Below are 19171 nucleotides of genomic sequence, written 5' to 3' on the forward strand. Positions count from 1 at the left end.
CCAGTCCCCTTCACCTTCCCAGTGTGAAGGTCCTGCAATTAGGCAAAAATTAGGAAAGAACAACATACAACAGTTTAGTTCCCTAGTCAGTTTTGATACTGATAGTAAATTGTATTTAAAACCTGGGATGCAAAGCACATTGGATATAATCCCTTAATCCAATTCAGAATTTCTTACACAAGAAATAGCCAAGCTATCTCCATTTGGCAAATGAACTTTTCCACCTATACTTTTAGACTGCTCTTTAGGCTTAGAGATCATTTCACTGTTTGACACCATGTGATCTGTTTCCCCTGTATTTACTATCCACTTTTCATCCTTTGCTTTACTATCAGTAGAATGAGTTACACTAACTGCATTTGCAAGCATTAGAGGGCCAGTTATACCTGCTGCATTAGCTGTTGGCTTAGGTGTATTATCCTTTTGTGGCATCTTCAAAATCTAGTCATATTATTCTGGAGTGAATTGCATTGGCATCTGTATGCTCAATCCTTCATCTTTCTCTGCACCTGCAAAACTACATGTTGATCCTCTATAACCTGCGTTGGTATAATCAACATTTGGACTTAATGGTCATGTAGCTCCATAACATGTGTTTCCATTTCCTGAATTATTTCCCATTCCTTGATGTTGTCCATGATTCCCTAGTTGTGCAGAGTTACCAAAATGTGCTGAATTAGCCAATGGCTTTCTTCTGCCCTTGAAATCTGTTGGATATCCAATCAATTGATAACAACTCTCTTTGATATGTCCTTTCATTCTACAGAATTCACACTGTATATTGAAATTCTTTCTAGGTTTCTGCATCTGAGGCCCTTTAGCACTCCAAAGTGTAGTAATGTCATTGCCCTCCATTAGTGAGTTGAGACCTGTAGAGTCACGCCCTGATGATCCTTTCTGAGTCTCATCCTCGATAACCATGGAATATGCTTGATTTAGACTAGATTCAGTGGATTTCATAAGGATTTGACATCTTGCCTGATTATATGAGTCATTTAGACCTCCTAAAAATTGAAGTAGCCTCTGTTGATTCAAGAGCTCAACATAGTCCTTCACAGAGCTAGGAGGCGGCACAATTGCGTCAAATTCACCCCACAATTCCTTCAATTTTGTAAAATATGTAGAAATAGAGTCGGTACCTTGAGAGATTGTTGCAATTTCCCTATGTAGCTGATAGATCCTCATTCGATTAACCTTGTCAAATCTTTCACGAAGATCCTCCCACACAGCTCGGGCATTCGATGCATACACTATCCCACTGAGCAGATCTGGTGATACAGTATTCATGATCCATGAAAGGACTATAGCATTACAAGTTTCCCAATCCTCATGCAATGCTGCCGGAAATGAAGCCTCGGTGTGTTTACCATCAACAAACCATAATTTTCGCTTAGCTTGAAGTGCAATCTTCATCGATCTCCGCCACAAGCCATAGTTCTCGGATCCTTTGAGCTGAACAAGAATTAGCACTGAGCTCGGAATGTCTGATGGATGCACGAACAACAGATGCGTATGGTCAATTTTGTTTTCCCCCATTTCTGAATCGAAGAAAATGTCAGAGTTTTGAGAAATCGTCTATCTTCTAACTGAGCTCTAGCTTCTGCAATCGAGTGATGAACATGCGTGTTTAGATCTTCTCTGATAGCTCTGATACCATGTCGGAGACTGCCATGAAAGTGCTTGAGCTAAAGCTTGGACATAGTTAGAAGAGAGAAGAGAGACTGAGAAAAATGAGAACTCTTGTATATGTGTATTGAAGAAGGAAGCTACCGTATTAATACATTATTCTAAACAAACTAATTCACAAATTACATAATTACCCTATACACTGTAACTACTTAACTACCCTTGTGTCTATATCCTCAATACATGTGTATTCCAAACAAATAAGCATATGAGTGAAAGGTAGAAAACAAAGGACAAATTAATGCAGTTTGTGTATATGGTGGAATTTCAAAAATAACAACAACAATAACTGCAGGCATTTTTCACCTTTAACAAACTCAAATAAAGTAGCACATGTAATTCCTCAAAAGAATGCCAAGTGTTAAAAGTTGTATGTACCTCTAATCTGGCAAGCTTTAAATCAGATTTTTATATTAAAAAATTGCAAGATTCCGATAACATACCGGATTTATATATATATATATATATATATATATATATTTGTATTTGAATCATTCCATTTAAATATTTTAGCTTTTGAATGTCACAGTAAATTTCTCTATCTCAATATATCAAAAAATGTTAGTAATGCGGTAGAAGACATTAGAAAAATGGGAAAGATGTACCTTAAACTTGAAGAGACTTCTTTTTCTTTAAACTGTTACTGCAAATCTAATTTTCTTATTAGCAGAGTCTACGTGTATAACTTTTCTTCTTTTTCCATGTGTAGAAAAAATTACAAATGTGTTATAGTTCTAGTTGATTTGGAGAGAGAAGAGGTACAACAAGAACCGACAAGATTTCTCAATCTTCTCAAAACATACTTTTGTCCCTTTCTCGTCTTGTTAAATTTCTCAAAACTTCCAATATTCCATAACCCTATAGAAATTGTTAACACCAAGCGGTCTGCTTTCATTTCGAAATAGTAGAAAATAAAATCCTGTTAAAAATTTACAGCACAGAGAAGGCATTTATGAGCACAAATGGCAAAGATGAAGTTCACGACCTTACTTGAACAAGATCTGTTCTATAGGCTCGTCTCCACTGTATCCTTGAGTTCTAAGGAGACGAGAAATCAAGTCTGGTTGATGAGACATGGTCATTAGACCAGACGACCCTCGGGTTATGGTCCCGTAGATGATCGTTCTTAGCCCCTAACCATGGGTGTTGGGATGGTTTTTTCTGCTCTTGGTTTTCTTCATTTCTGTTACTTGAAGTTGGTCTTAAGCCGTCCCAAAAACCTGCTTCAACCCTAGATTCACTTGAAGAACCTTCTGGGGAAACAAGACTCCGCATAAACTAAACAATGCTCAATGCTAGAATGTAATATCTAAATTCTGATTTGGACAAGATACCTCTACCAAAAGTATTTGTTATTTTGGATTTTAAAAAAAGAAAAAAAAATCAATGCTAGAATATTATAAAAATTACAATTTCAAATCTCTCTTTCTCCTTAGGGGTCGTTTGGTACGAAGGATAAGGTGGGATAAGACGTGTGATTAAATTTATACCGTATTTGGTTGGAGGTATAAATTAATCGTGGGGATAAATTTATACCCCCAACCAAACACGGTATAAATTTAATCCCAGACTTAATCCAGGATATCCCATCTTATCCCACATTATCCAATCAAACTTGGAATTATTTTATCCCACCTCCTATATGGTATAAATTAATCCTGGGATTACACTCCCGGGATAATTTAGTTCGTGTACCAAGTGACCCCTTAAGAATTTCGAAAAGTTTGAGTATACCTTCATATTTTTCTCCTTAAGGTATCACTCATATAAAAGCACAGATAAAAGAATCATGTATAGACATTTTTTAAATTTTTTGTGTCATTCTAACAAATTTCTCCTCTAATTATTGAAAATATTTCATTAAATTATTTCTTGGAAATTATGAACAAATAAACTTTTATACATTGCATATATAAAACTTTTATATGAAATAACATTGTATCTTCCAAACACTATTAAAATTTTAACTCACCACCAATACCCACTTCAAAATATTTTTACTCATAAAATATTATTAGGACTCGAAAAAGAAGAAGAAAAACAATAAGCAATCACATAAACAAAAAATAAGAAGAAGAAGCAGACATTTGTAAAGAATAAGAAGCAAAATTATTGCGTTTCACTATTTTTTTAAGTGGCAGCTCAAATTACAAAATGAATCAATAAAAAGAAATGAATATATGGAAAGGAGAGGATGTTAAATGAATTGTGCTAGTGGACAAATGCATGTTCAGGTTTATATAAGTGTCTTTGTAAAAGCCACTTGCTAACTACTAAGTAACCAAATAAATAAATAAAATATAAATACAAATGGAAGAGAGAGAGAGAAAAGTAAAAGGTAGGGGGAAAAGGAAAAGTTCTGAGGGAGACGTAGAAAGAGAATAAAAGTTACACTGGAAAAGAAATATAATCTAGGTAGAGAAAAATCGGTACTTAGGGTGGTCAAGAGGAGAAAAATCTGTACATTGGAATAATGGCTATGTATAAGGTAAAATATGATATGACACGTGGTTATCTAAAATGAGGACACATGAAACCCAAGATGAGAATGGCCGAAGTCCGGATGCAGCAGTTTCGCTTGTCATCGGAAAGGCTAACAATCATAAAGGTGTAGTAAATGCTCTGAGCCCGGTAGCATTTACTAGGGAATATTCTGCAATATTAAGAGCGACGGTCTGTTACAGAGAATTTGGCATTTATGTTCAACGTTACATCTTCATCAATGACCCTCATAATTGACATTAAAGGAGGGCATGATCCTAGGACCTCCTTCCCTAGAGATAGCTATAAATAGTTGTCACGACCCAAATTCGCCCTCCGTAGGATGTCGTGATGGCACCTAGTATCTAAGACTAGGTAAGCCTGTCACACCTCCTTTTTCCCGGGGGGATGGCGCCAAAGGGGTTTTTCCAATTTAAGTGACATTAATCGAAATGAGATTATTTATTAGATTCAGAGTCGCCACTTGGGATAATTTCTGGTGTCCCAAGTCACCGGTTTATTTTAAATCCCAAATCGAGGAAATTTGACTCCATTTTACGGTTCGCGAACACAGAAGACCGGGTAAGAAATTCTGTTAACCCGAGAGAAGGTGTGAGGCACTCTCGGATTCCGTGGTTTTAGCACGGTCGCTTTAATCATACCTGGCTTAATTAAATTATTTAATTACTCATTTTAGAACCTATGTACATTTACCTTTTTACCGCTTTTAATTGCTTGATTATTCATAATTATGAAATTATCTTGAAACGAATCACGCGTACGTGTATTCGTTTTGTTTGGTGTTTCAAGAATCATGTCACGCGTACGTATACACAATTAATAACATATTATTATTTTTAAGATTGTTTCGCCCAAAGTTGCGCGAATGCATACCTTGGTATTAGTTTTGGGAATCATAATTATGTCACGCGAACGTATACATAATCACGATGATTCAATTGATTAACACGTGCCTAAAGCATACTAGCATATTCAAAGTATTTCATTTAGTTTTTTTTTCTTTTTAAATCTGAGATATTTATTTCTATATTTTATTTTTACTTATTGGAACGAATCTTGAATTAGTTCATGGCCCATTTCGCTCCCTCACAATTATTTGCGCTTCTACCTGTTTAACTTATGGAATAAGCCTGAAGTAACATTTAGGCTCACTTTTTTAGCTAACTCTAAACTCATATTTATTCCCCTTATTGTTCCACTTAATAATGAGCTATATTAATTCAAACACAAGGCAAATTAACATGAAATAAAATGACATGCTCAAAGATTAATAACACAATAAAGTTATATAAATGAACTAAAGATCCCAGTGTTATCACTTTTTATCTAATTAAATATGAACCTTTTGGCAATGCAGACATTATATCCAACAAAGAATAAATTCAAATGATGAAAACACAATCCAACAAAATTTCAAGCACATTTTAATAACTATATTATATAAAAAAATGAATGACTAAATATAACATGTATTTTGAAGTTTTAAAATGTAAACATAATTAAGAAAAAATATTTAACCATGTGGTATAACCAAACTATTGAAAATATTTTACTTAACTAAAAAAAATCTTAACACAATTATAAAAACCAAAGAATTATTAGAATATTTTGGATTTATGCTTTTGGGTACTGCTACATGGAATTTGAGTTATTTAATTAAACACCATATTAAAATATAAATAAATGAACTAGAATGATGCTTGCGTTAAAATTCAATTGTACGAACATGTAACTTTATACTAATTTTATTCTTTTTTGAACTAATGGGATCCTAACCACATCCAAGTAATCTGCCTACCATAAATTATATGAGCCAATTCTAAAACTACTCAAAGTAAGTAAAACTAAATAACACCAAACTTATCACTAACTTAGTTACCAGGATGCTAGTTCGAGGGAGAAGGGAAAAAAGTTTTAATCCTAAATAAAGAATAAGGACATAACATATTTGCAAAGAATTACCAAAATAAAGACAATAACTAGAACTGGTATGAATGGACTCACACATTAACTAGGACTTAACCCAAGAAGTATTGTCTCGACCCACTTTAAACTTTTTTTTTAATCAATTAACTATGATTTAAAATTTTCATGAAAATTATGGCAAGATAATAGATTCGAATTAAAATTTAAAAGTTAGGAACATACAAAAATATAAATTGCAAAGCATGCATACATTAACAATAAGAAGAGAAGAAGAAACAGACATCACTTAAAATACAAAGGAAAGTAAAGGAACAATTAAACTTCATGAACTAACATCATATATTCAATAATACGTTACATTAAACTAGCAGAAGAGCTTAATTGTTACCTTTTATGAAACTTTCAAAGAGCAAAGGTAACAACTATAATCTACTCGTTTGAGTTCGCGAACTTAAAATCTGAAACGACGCTTCGATCTCCGACTCTAAACAGAGCAACTCCACCGAATAACTATCTCTTCAAGCCCACGTTTTGCTCTAAAAGAAGAAAAGTGTTGTTTTCTCTTAACTGCTGGATTTTTTCCTTATCATGTTGCTTTTTAGCATTCTCCCCAAAGAAGCTCGTTTCTTTCCTCCTTGAAAATGATAAAAGTCAATCCCCCTCCCTTTTTTTTTTCAATGCTAAAACATGAATGTATTATATATTACAATGTGTGAGTTGTGGAGAGAAAATGTGAGTAGTGCACTGTGTGTGCATTGTGTCGTGTGGGAGTGGGGATCATGGAAGGTTACCCAATTTTTGAGATAAAATTTGTTACCCAACTTTGGAAAAGTTACGGGTGCTTCAAATTTTTCCATTTTTAGTTTTTTTTTTTCTTTTAGAAGTAAAATTCAATAAAAACACTAAGACAAAAATATTAATTAACTAACTCTAGACTAACAAATATATATATAAGAAAAAATGAAATATTTACATATAATCTAATGACACTAAAAACAGTACCATAGCGTATATGAATCTTTTTTTTATTTTTATTTTTCTTAGATTAAACCTATTAAGAGTAAGATAAAAGTTTAAAATATCAAGATTAGACCTAAAAGAAATATTTACACTAAAGTAGTATAAAATTTGTGATGTGGTCAAAAATTAGGTGTTCACAGCATGCCCCTCTTTGCTTGGAAACATGAAGAGTTTTCAGGCAAAAAAAATGAACAATGTGACTGATTTTTGACCTCACTATTATTTAAAAGGGAAAAGAAGTTAAAAGAAAAAGATGTACCGAGCCTTGATTTTAGGAAGCCTACATATCCCGAGTTATAAGGGAATCAGGTCATGTGTAGTTCAAGTGGAAGAAGAGTGATGGAGTATGCTTAGATGGAGAATCGAGCGAAGTTCCGTTGAGGTTCCGGTCCGCGGTCCCTACTATTACAGAAAAATGAATAGAAAATTACATACTCTTGAAATCTAAGAGTTATAAAATTCCTATCTAAAAGTCGTCTGGAGTCTAGTCTTGATTCTTTAGTTGCTTATCCCATTGACTTTAGACTGAAACTTGATGCTCTCGATGCAACAGACTACGAAATATTCTCACAAGCTTGTTTCTTGATCAGATGATTAGAAGATGGATCTTGAGACTCTAGGTCTCCGCATGTATTACGTCAAAGCTGGTTGCGGCTGGTATTAAGATCAAACGTTCCACTTTCTCTGGAGAGAGCTAGAGTCTTTTCTTGCACATCCAATCCGTACTTTGCATAAAAACCTGCAAGCCGTGAGAAACAAACAAAACGAACAAAAATTTTCTTCCCCAGTTTGCACTAGGAAATTTTTGTGAATTATTGAAAATACATTAAACTATCTTTGCTATTGCAGAATAAAGAATTGAAAAAGATTTTTTGTTTTATTTTTTATAATAGGGGATGTCATACCCTATGTTAATAAGATGGAAGGCAACCAGGGGATGTAGTACCATGTATTGACAATGAGATGAGGCTCGTGGTGTCTAGGATGCTACTAGGGAATGTCGCACCCGATGTTTGCAATAAGAAATGCAACCAGGGAATATCGTACCCTATGTTTGCAATAAGAAATACAACCAGGGGGTGTAGTACCCTGTGTTTGGCAATAAGATGAGGCTCGTGGCTCTCTGAGATGCTACTAGGGAATGTTGTACCCTATGTTGGCACTAAAATGCAACCAGGGGATGTAGTACCCTGTGTTTGTGATAATATAAGGCTCGTGGTACTCTGGGATGCTACTAGGGAATGTCGTACCCTATGTTGGCAATAAAATGAGGCTTATGGCACTCTAAGATTCTACTAGGGAATGTCGTACCTGATGTTGGCAGAAAGTAATGCAGCCAGGGGATGTAGTACCCTGTGTTGGTAATAAGGTGAGGCTTGTGGCACTCTGGGATGCTACTAAGGAATGTCGTACCCTATGTTGGCAAAACGATGAGGCATGTGGCTCTTTGAGATGCTACTAGGGAATGTCGTACTCTATGTTAGCAATAAGAAATGCAACCAGGGGATGTAGTACCCTGAGGTGAAGATAGGGTATTGATTCCCTATAATAAAACTAAAAATAACATGATTACATGTATATTAGAAGGAAATCAAGTATTTGAGAACTTCACTTGGTGGTGTTTGTCTTTTCACGAACTGTTTCCTAAAATTGTTATGTTCCTGTTCTGGACAAAGAAAGATTTGTTAGTTTTAAAATGGTGGTCAGTTTGTGGCCTTGATTTCTTGGGCGACTTGACCTTGCTTCTATTACACTTGTTAGAAAAACTGACTCCGTCGATGATTGTACAAGTTGCCGGGAGATTCTGTCTTTTCTTTCTGGAGATCTTCTTTCTCAACATCAAAACCTAACCATTTTGCGCCTATCACCATTTGTGTTCATGGTGCAAACAACCTTGCTTCCCAAAAATCTTTTAACTGAGTAACTTTTATTGACCCTTGGAACATTGTTTAGTCCTTCCAGCCTTTTTCTCGTCAAGGAAAATCGCAAATGGCTTTATGCCTTTTCCTATACGGTTTATGCCCAGTAATCTTTGCTTTATATAACGGGGAAACTGTAACCAATTTTGCGGCCTTTTCTTTGCTTTGCTTTGGCAAGATTATACTGAAAGGGACTCAAAAAAGTAATGCAAAAGAAAATAAGAAGGTGAACTAATAGGTATTACAACTTAATCAAGAAGTGTCCCTTTCAGAGGAAAGAATAAGAAAGGACTTATCTAGAGGAAATATGCTGACTTCAATGAACATGACATGCACTTTGGACTGGATGTCCGATCCGTTTGAATCGTCTAATTCTCGAAATCTATTGTAAACTTAACTTTGAAACTGAGTTCTTTGTCTTGACCATGCTTGTGTCGGGATGTACAAAGCCTTAAATCGATCAATGATGCCCTTTGTGGGTTTTCACCAATTGACCTCTCTCATCTATCTTTCTCTCAACTCACCATTGCCTTATAGTGCCCGTGAGGGTTTTCACCAATAAGACTCTCTCATTTATTTTTCTCTCTTTACAATGACTGAGGCATCACCCGTAGTATACTGACTTAGCATTCTCGAAAGTTGATCAGAAGGTCTTAGCAGGGAAAGGTAAAAAGAAATACTCAACTGAATTACAACTTTTGGACCCATTTTGATGGAACAACCATCGAAAATAAAATAAAACCATGCCCCAGTTTATTTGAATACTGGGGACATGTGGATTTTTATTTTGGTGTGACCGAACCCCAGAGTGAGGCTGCCTACGTATCCTTTCGGAATCAGGTCGAACGTAGTTCAATGAACATGAACTTGTTTTGATGGTTTTTTTTTTAATTATTTTTTATTTTTTAAGTACATTGGTTCCAAAAGAGGGAAAAACAAAGAAATATAAACAAGGCTTCAAAGGGATAACTAGGGTTGACCAGTGTTTGGGTAGCGAGAATGATAGCCTTTCGTCATCCCAACCTGAGAATGCTAAATATAAGAATGCCCCAACATAGCCATGTCATACATAGTATCTCTTGACCGCATCTGCGTTGACGGATATATCAGTCACCTTTCCTTCTATATCTACCAAATGTAGAGCTCCTTTTGACAATACTTTCTTGACGAGGTAAGGACCTTGCCAATTCGGTGCGAACTTTCCTTTTGCTTCTTCCTGGTGCGGAAAGATACGTTTCAAAACAAGTTGTCCTACCTCGAATTTTCTTGGGCGCACTTTCTTATTGTAAGCGCGTGCCATTCTTTGTTGGTATAACTGACCAAAACAAACTGCCGCCAAACGCTTTTCATCAATCAAATTCAACTGTTCCAATCGGGACTTCACCCATTCAGTGTCCTCAATCCCTGCTTCAACAATGATTCGGAGAGAGGGAATCTCAATTTCAGCAGGTATGACCGCTTCAGTTCCATAAACCAATAAGTAGGGCGTTGCGCCAACTGATGTACGGACAGTTGTCCGGTATCCCAAAAGAGCAAAAGGCAGTATCTCGTGCCATTGTCTAGACCCTTGGATCATCTTCCTAAGAATCTTCTTGATGTTCTTATTTGCAGCTTCAACAGCTCCATTAGCTTTGGGACGGTAAGGAGTAGAATTGCGATGCTCAATTTTAAATTGTTCACATACCTCCTTCATCAGATGACTATTCAAATTAGCAGCATTATCTGTAATAATGGTTTTTGGAATACCGAAACGACATATAATGTTGGAGTGAACAAAGTCTACTACTGCTTTCTTGGTAACTGCTTTCAATGTAATAGCTTCCACCCATTTGGTGAAGTAATCAATTGCAACCAAAATGAATCTGTGCCCATTTGAAGCTTTTGGCTCGATTGGGCCAATGACGTCCATTCCCCAAGCAACAAAAGGCCAATGAGCCGACATAGGATACAACTCTGAAGGAGGCGAGTGAATCAAATCACTGTGAATCTGACGCTGGTGGCACTTGCGAACAAAACGAAAGCAATCTCATTCCATAGTAAGCCAATAATATCCTGCCCGAAGGATTTTCTTTGCTAGAACATATCCATTCATGTGCGGGCCACAAACTCCCGAATGCACCTCATTCATAATTATTTCAGCTTCTTTGGCATCCACACATCTCAACAAATTCAAATCCAGAGTTCTTTTGTATAGGATTTCCCCACTCAAAAAGAAACCATTAGAGAGTCACCTAACAGTTCTCTTTTGATCCCTATTAGCATGTTCCGGATATTCTCTTGTTTTCAGAAACTTTTTAATATCACGATACCATGGTTCACCATCTGGTTCTGCTTCAATTGTATTGCAATAACCATGTTGATCCCGAATTTGAATTTCTAATGGGTCAATGTGAGTATTACCCGGATATGGAAGCATTGAGGCCAGGGTGGCCAAGGCATCAGCTAATTCATTGTGAAACCTGGGAATGTACCTGAATTCGATGGACTTGAACCTTTTGCTAAGATCCTCCACACATTGTCTATATGGAATGAGCTTGATGTCTCGAGTCTCCCAATCACCTTGAGCCTGCCGAATAAGCAAATCTGAATCTCCCATCACCAACAATTCATGCACATTTAGGTTTATTGCCATGTTCAGACCCATGATGCAAGCTTCATATTCTGCTGTGTTGTTTGTACAGAAAAAATGAAGTCGCTCCGTGGCAGGGTAATGTTGCCCAGTAGGTGATACCAGAATTGTCCCAATCCCTACGCCTTTGATGTTGACAGCCCCATCAAAGTATAGTTTCCAAATTTGACTGTCATCTTGGACTACTTCTTCAACTAAATTAACCTCTTCATCTGGGAAATATGTGTTCTAAGACTCATACTCATCATCAACCGGGTTTTCTTCCAGATGATCAGCCAAAGCTTGTGCCTTCATGGCAGTGCGAGTGACATAAACAATATCAAAGTCTGTGAGCAAGATTTGCCATTTTGCTAATTTGCCAGTTGGCATCGGCTTCTGAAAGATGTACTTCAGGGGATCCATTCGGGATATGAGGTAAGTTGTATAGGCCAAAAGATAATGCCTAAGCTTCTGGGCGACCCAGGTTAAAGCGCAACATGTTCTTTCCAAAAGAGTGTATTTGGCCTCATAAATGGTGAACTTTTTGCTCAAATAATATATTGCTTGTTCTCTTTTGCCTGTGACATCATGTTGACCCAGAACACAACCAAAGGAACTATCCATTACTGACAGATATAAAAATAGAGGCCTACCAGGTTCCGGCGGGACCAAAACAGGGGGATTTGACAAATATTCCTTGATCTTATCAAAAGCTTCTTGGCACTCATCTGTCCACTTGATAGCGGCGTTCTTTTTCAACAACTTAAAAATAGGCTCACATGTTGTTGTAAGCTGCGCGATGAACCTGCTGATGTAATTCAACCTCCCGAGTAAACTCATGACTTCTGTTTTGTTCTTCGGGGGAGGCAGCTCTCGAATGGTTTTTATCTTGGAGGGATCTAACTCAATGCCTCTTCGACTAACTATAAAACCCAAAAGCTTCCCAGAAGGAACTCCAAATGCACATTTGGCTGGATTGAGTTTGAGATTGTACCTTCGTAGCCTTTCAAAGAACTTTTTCAAGTCTTGCACATGGTCAGCTTGTGTTCTCGACTTAATGATCACATCATCAACATACACTTCAATCTCTTGGTGCATCATGTCATGGAACATGGTAGTCATGGCTCTCATGTAAGTTGCCCCTGCATTCTTCAAACCGAATGGCATAACCCTATAACAATAAGTTCCCCATGGAGTTGTGAAGGCGGTCTTTTTTGCATCTTCTTCATCCATCAGAATTTGGTGATATCCGGCATAACAATCCACAAAAGATTGGATCTCATGTTTAGCGCAATTGTCAACAAGGATATGAATGTTGGGTAAGGGAAAGTTGTCCTTTGGACTTGCTTTGTTTAAATCCCTATAGTCAACACAAACTCTGATTTTCCCATCCTTCTTTGACACTGGCACAACATTTGCTAACCATGTAGTGTATCGGACGGCCCTGATCACATTTGCACTTAGTTGCTTTGTGATTTCTTCTTTAATCTTATCACTCATGTCTGTCTTAAACTTCCTTTGTTTTTGTTGGATTGGTGGAAAATTAGGATGTGTGGGAAGCTTATGGACCACTAGATCGGCACTCAAACCCGGCATGTCATCATACGACCAAGCAAATACATCTCTATACTCAAACAAAACTTGAATTATGGAATCTCTCGTCTTTTGTTCAGTATGAATGCTTATTTTTGTTTCTCTGATTTCTTCAGGACTTCCCAGGTTAATTGCCTCAGTTTCATTTAAGTTAGGCTTAGGCTTATTCTCAAATTGATCCAATTCCCTTTTTATTTCTCTAAAAGCCTCATCTTCGTCATACTCAACTTCTTGATTCATTATTTCGAGATTAGACAACTTTTTAAGATCTGGGCATGAATTCCGTGTGCATGTCATGTTTTTAAAGCCAGCACTATCGAAACTGAAAATGATAAGAAATTAACAAAAATTAGAAATATAAAAAGATAGAATTTTACTACGAAAATGGAACTTCATTTCATTGAATTTGAAAGGATAGAAGGGTTAACATCACAGCAAAGCAATTAAACTAAAATATCTGGATTACAACCCTTAAAATAATCCAAATACAGAAAAAACAACAAAACAGGCTACCAAGACTCCTTCCTGATGGGAAGAGGAATTGCTTCCCAGTTGCTGAGCGAAGTATCTGGACCAATCAGTTGGACACTTGCCCGGCTAAGGCCCTCCCCAACTTGAACCATATTGATCTCATAAAACATCTCCTTGAGACCCTGGCAAACTCCGTCAATGTCATCCTGAGTAGAAGGATTTTAGACTTCTTCAAATTGTGGCTTGACAAAAGAGTAGGCAATGTGAGGGATTGGTTTGGACAGATTCCAACCATTCTTTATGCGGGCCTTGGCTCTGTCTATGTCAGCTGATGTTGGTTTAAAGCCCAAGCCAAAGGTATTTTTCTTCGAAAATGGAGCAATGGGGTTCACAATTCCTTGTAGAGAGGATCCCAATCCTTTTCCTGGTTCATAGCCGTTCCTCAACATCAGCGAAGCTACCATCATAGATGTGGCTGAAAGACAGGGATGTAGAATTGGTTTTCCTTCTTCCACTTGGTCCACCTCAATCACCTCAAATGCTTGATATATGATAGATTCACATCCTTCCTTGGCGTCGATATATGGAATGGATGGGTCTTTATAGACAGATGAGTCGTCCTCCCCATGAACAATAATTTCTTGCCCATCACACTCGAATTTGACCATTTGATGTAGGGTGGATGGTACAGCTCTGGCCATATGGATCCACGGCCTTCCCAAAAGAAAATTATAGGAAGTTTCCATATCTAACACTTGAAAGACAATGTTAAAATCAACTGGGCCGATTGTCATGGTGAGTTCGATTTCCCCAATAGTGTCTCTTTTTGAACCATCAAAAGCTCTGATGCTGACATTACTGGTTCGAATTCTGTTAGTGTCAATGTTCAGCTGTTGTAGAGTAGAAAGAGGACACACATCTACACTTGAGCCTCCATCAATCATGACTTCTTTTACGTAGTGCCCTTCACATTTGACCATAAGATGCAAAGCTCTATTGTGGCCAGCCCCTTCCTTCAGCAAATCATCATCGCTGAAAGTAATTCTATTTACTTCAAAGAATCTTTCAGCCATTTTTTCTAGCTGATTCACCGTTATCTTTTCTGAGACATATGCCTCGTTCAAAGTTTTGATCAACACACGACGATGCTCTTCTGAATGCAAAAGCAGAGATAACAAAGATATCTGAGCAGGAGTTTTCCTTAGTTGGTCAATGATTGAGTAGTCTTGCAATTTCATCTTCTTAAGGAATTCCTCTGCTTCTTTTTCTGCAACGGGTTCTTTCACTGGCAAATGACCTTCCCTGGCTTGCTTAGCTTTTCTCAATTCCTCTAGTGAATAACACCTTCCAGAGCGGGTCAAGCCCCCTATTTCACCTGTTTCTTCAACTATCTCTTTTCCTTTGTATGTCATGACAGTCTTGTTATAATTCCAGGGAATAGCTTTTGTGTTTGTCACTAGGAGTTGGGTAACAGGTCGGATCACGACTGGCTCTGTTATATTCCTCAAACCATTATTCGAAATGATCTTTTGAATGCCCCTGGGGATGTAAAGTTTTGGCCCACCCAATTGAACCTCAACCTTTTTTGTGCTTCTAGGAACATAGAGAATCGTTTTTTCAGAACATGCCAAGTTCAAACTAGAACTCGCACCTTTCACCATCAATGGTGCTAATTGCGGCGGGCTCACTATCACTTTTGGTTCTGGCCCTATGGTTCTAACAACCATCTCTGTCTTGCCAGACTGCTTATAATCCCGATCATCACAAATCATCCCAATAAAATGTGTATTATCATGAGTTGGGAGCGGATTGTTTGTGATATTAGGAGTATCCTCATTGTTTGTTACCACAATTGCCTTTGCTTCAATCAAATTTTCAATGGCTTTCTTTAATGTCCAACAGTTTTCAGTACTATGCCCTTGGGTGTTAGAGTGATACTCACATCTTGCATTTGAGTCAAAATCTTTTGAATTTGGATTCACATAACGCGGCATAATAGGTTCAATCAACTTCAACTGCATAAACTTTTGAAATAGGCTTGTATATGATTCTCCAATTAGGGTGAACTCTTTCTTTGGCTCCTGTTCTCTCACATATTCTTGTCGGGGACGAGGATTATATGGTGCCTGAAAATTCGGCCGGAGTTGACGGGAGCCTTGTGGAATCGGTGCCTGCCATTGTTGGTGATTGGGAGGCCTAGCATAAGCCTGAGCATTAAACATTGTGTATTGTTGCAGGGGAACTGAGTATCGGGGACCTTGAGGCGGATAATAATGTTGAAGAGAATTGGATAGTCCTTGTTGGAATTGCACGTAAGAAGGAGCTATTCCTCTTTGAACTCCCCCGAACCCAGATGCCATCATGGATCCTTCCTCCTTCTTTTTCCGATTTCCGAAATTGCCTGACCCACTTTGAATTGCTTGTGTGGTTGCCTTAAGGGCTGCCTGACTCACAATTTTGCCTAACTTCATGCAATTCTCAACTATTTCACCAATCTTAATCGCCTCAGCAAAAGGTTTACCGATGGCGGCCAACATGTAATGGAGGTAATCTGGATCCTGAGCTTGGAGAAAATAGTCAATCATTTCTGCCTCTTTCATTGGTGGTTTGACCCTAGCAGCCTGTTCTCTCCACTTGATTGCATATTCTCTAAAGCTTTCTGTTGGTTTCTTTTTTATGTTGACGAGAGAAGAGCGGTCTGGCACTATATCAATATTGTACTGAAACTGTTGGACAAAATCTTGAGCCATGTCATTCCAAACGTGCCAGTGAGATATGTCTTGATCTATGAACCACTCTGAAGCAATTCCTGTCAAACTTTCCCCAAAATAAGCCATGAGCAATTCTTCTTTGCCTCCCGCTCCCCTTAGTTGGTTACAATACCTCTTCAAATGGGTAACGGGATCACCATGCCCATCATACTTGTCAAACTTGGGGGTCTTGAAGCCGGGTGGCAAATGAACATGGGGAAACATGCATAGATCGTTAAACGAAACACTCTTGTGCTCCCCCCAAACCCTGTATGTTTCTCATGGTCTGTTCCAAGCTCTTCATTTTTCTGGTCATTTCCTCTTGTTCCATATTCTTTTCGGGCTTTTCGATCTCAATTGGGAACACGTTATGAGGAGTGTGCTTGTATGAATCTGGAACCTTTAAAGTCAGTTCTGGAGAGTAATGTTGGGCATCATGAGCATCCAACTGTGGATCATTATTGGACTTTTGAGCAAGAGCCGGTTGAGGGACAGTGAAAGTATGGACAATGGGTATAGTAGGTGGGTCATTTCTGAGGGGTGCGATTGGAGGACGTGGAATGGAGGTACTGGGGATAGTGGGAAGGTTAAAGCTCGGACTGAGTCCAGGTTGGTACAATGGGTTACTTGTTACGGAGATAGGCACTTGAGTGGCAACTAACACATTATGAAGATTGTCCGAAGGCCCTATGGGTAGTGAGGGCGGTGCTTGTCCATTCACCCAGGCTTGGTACATCTCTGCCAATTGTTGCTTCAACACTCTTACTTCTTCAACCAGTCCTGAACCTTGTTCAACCAATTGTCCATGGACATCATCATTATCTGACTCATTCTCACTGTTGTTTGCCATTCTACTTTTTCCTTTTGATCTCGTGTTGTAAGGGTGAGTTGCCAGTTTAAACCACAAACCAACCACCTCTGTTTTACTTTATCTTTTAAAATGACAAACAACAAACGTGTTAGAGTTAGGCATTTTGCAGATATTAATCACACATTATATGTTATGCACCTAATGCCATTTTCATTTCTAAAATGATCTTGGAAGGCTTTATGTTTCATCCCGGATTATTGATTTATTGGTTTATTTTCATCTTGAATTTAGCATTTTTTTTTTAGATTAATTATGGTTATGATCGCATCCGATGAGGATTGCCTACGTATCATGACGCCGCATGAATCAGACCATTACGTAGTTCAGGGGAAAATAATAATAATAGTTTTTTTTTAACAAAACGAAATGATACAATAACAGAAAGGACATTACATTGAAAATGACTTACCAAACTCTGACAAGACTAAAAGACAGCGATTTGAAAGATTCAACAATGACTCAAACTAAAACATAACTACTACATAAAAAGTTCTAACAACTACGACTATAATTCAACTCCACAATCTTCTGGCTTTCAAACACTAGAACATCTGCTCATGGTGGGGCTTGCCCTGGTTGACCCCCTAATGTACGGTACATTCTTTCTAAATCTGCTGCAAGATGACGGGCAAAAGTAGGTGCATGCTCCAAAAACTTCTCATAATCCATCCCTTGGCAGTTCACATAACTTTGAGCGGTATAAACAGCCAAATTATGGACTTGCTCTTTGAAGTACTGGAAATTCTGGTCTCGATCTTGTAACTGCTGCTGGCGAGTGGTGGCTATCTCCCTTATGTGTCCCTCACGATCTAAGGCTGACTCCAACTGAGCCCTAAGTCTAGCCTGCTCGAGTCTCGCCTGAGCCATCTCCCTATCAAAATCTGCATGCTGGTATTCTCTACTGTACCTTCTCATTTCTTCCAACTGTGCATGGAGTTGAGCTTCTGCACGTACCCAATGGGCCTTCTCTCTCTCGAATTGAGCCCTCTTTTCTTCAAATTGTGTTACTTGGCGATCCTTACTTGATTCGGCCTTCTTATTTAGTTGTACGATCTTTTCATTGGCTTTGTCCAACGACTTTTCAGTCTTTGCCAAGAGGGAATCATAATCTTGCACTTTTTCCATCAGATTGGCAATGGTTCTCTGGTCTTTCCAACTTCTCACTGGCACTTCAGAGGCTTTCTTCATCTGTTGAAGTTGAGCACGAAGGGCTTCATTTTTGCGGATCAGACTCTTCTTTTCCCCTTCGGCTTCTTGTTCTTGCAAGTCTTTCTCAAAATTGAGGTTTCTCAGCCTTTCTTCTAAGGCATGAATAGTTGTTTTGTATCCCTTTTCACGTTCACCCCAAGCCAACCGTTCTTGGATTTTATCATCAAAGGCTTGAATATGCGGCCTTTTTGTGGGCCTTTTGGGCCCTGGCACATCATCCACGTGAGACCTCTTCCCAAACCATATAGCATAACCCGGATCTACCTCACCTCTCGCAGGATCTGGCACATGAGTATCATATTTCAAGTAGCGACAACCATTCCAAATTTGCTGGATTAAAGCTTCGGGGTGTAGCTCAATAACTTGCACACTCAAATCTTCATCCTTAGGTACTACTTGGTACCTTCCTAGCTGTCTTAGAACTCTGTGTGGCGCATACGGCTGGACACTTCTCAAATCCAACAATAGCAAATAACGTTTTAGGGCCGACATGTGTATCACCTCTCTTAGCGGGAGCCATCCCAATGTCCACTCAATTTGACTTGCATTTAAAGATCTTAGGTGGGATATCCAGGCTTTCACACCTTCTGGAGAGTTGTAATCTTTTACTCTTTCT

General features: G+C 38.1%; 2 protein-coding genes and 1 pseudogene across 2 annotated transcripts; 1 reads left to right on the forward strand and 2 right to left on the reverse strand.

Moving 5' to 3' along the window:
• Positions 1-573: 573 nt before the first annotated feature.
• Positions 574-1536, reverse strand: LOC142178370 (uncharacterized). The gene has a single exon (XM_075247710.1). The coding sequence runs from the start codon at positions 1534-1536 to the stop codon at positions 574-576; it is 963 nt and encodes a 320-aa protein (XP_075103811.1).
• Positions 1537-2666: 1130 nt separating this feature from the next.
• On the forward strand, positions 2667-2852 carry LOC142178741 (small nucleolar RNA U3; annotated as a pseudogene).
• An 11094-nt stretch (positions 2853-13946) lies between these two features.
• On the reverse strand, positions 13947-16700 carry LOC142178371 (uncharacterized). Its single transcript, XM_075247711.1, has 2 exons — positions 14415-16700; positions 13947-14294 (listed from the first exon to the last, which is right to left on the reverse strand). Exons 1-2 carry the CDS (start codon positions 16698-16700, stop codon positions 13947-13949), a joined length of 2634 nt encoding a protein of 877 aa, XP_075103812.1.
• Positions 16701-19171: the final 2471 nt, after the last annotated feature.

This window comes from Nicotiana tabacum, chromosome 24, assembly GCF_000715075.1.
Source record: "Nicotiana tabacum cultivar K326 chromosome 24, ASM71507v2, whole genome shotgun sequence".
Taxonomy (NCBI): domain Eukaryota; kingdom Viridiplantae; phylum Streptophyta; class Magnoliopsida; order Solanales; family Solanaceae; genus Nicotiana; species Nicotiana tabacum.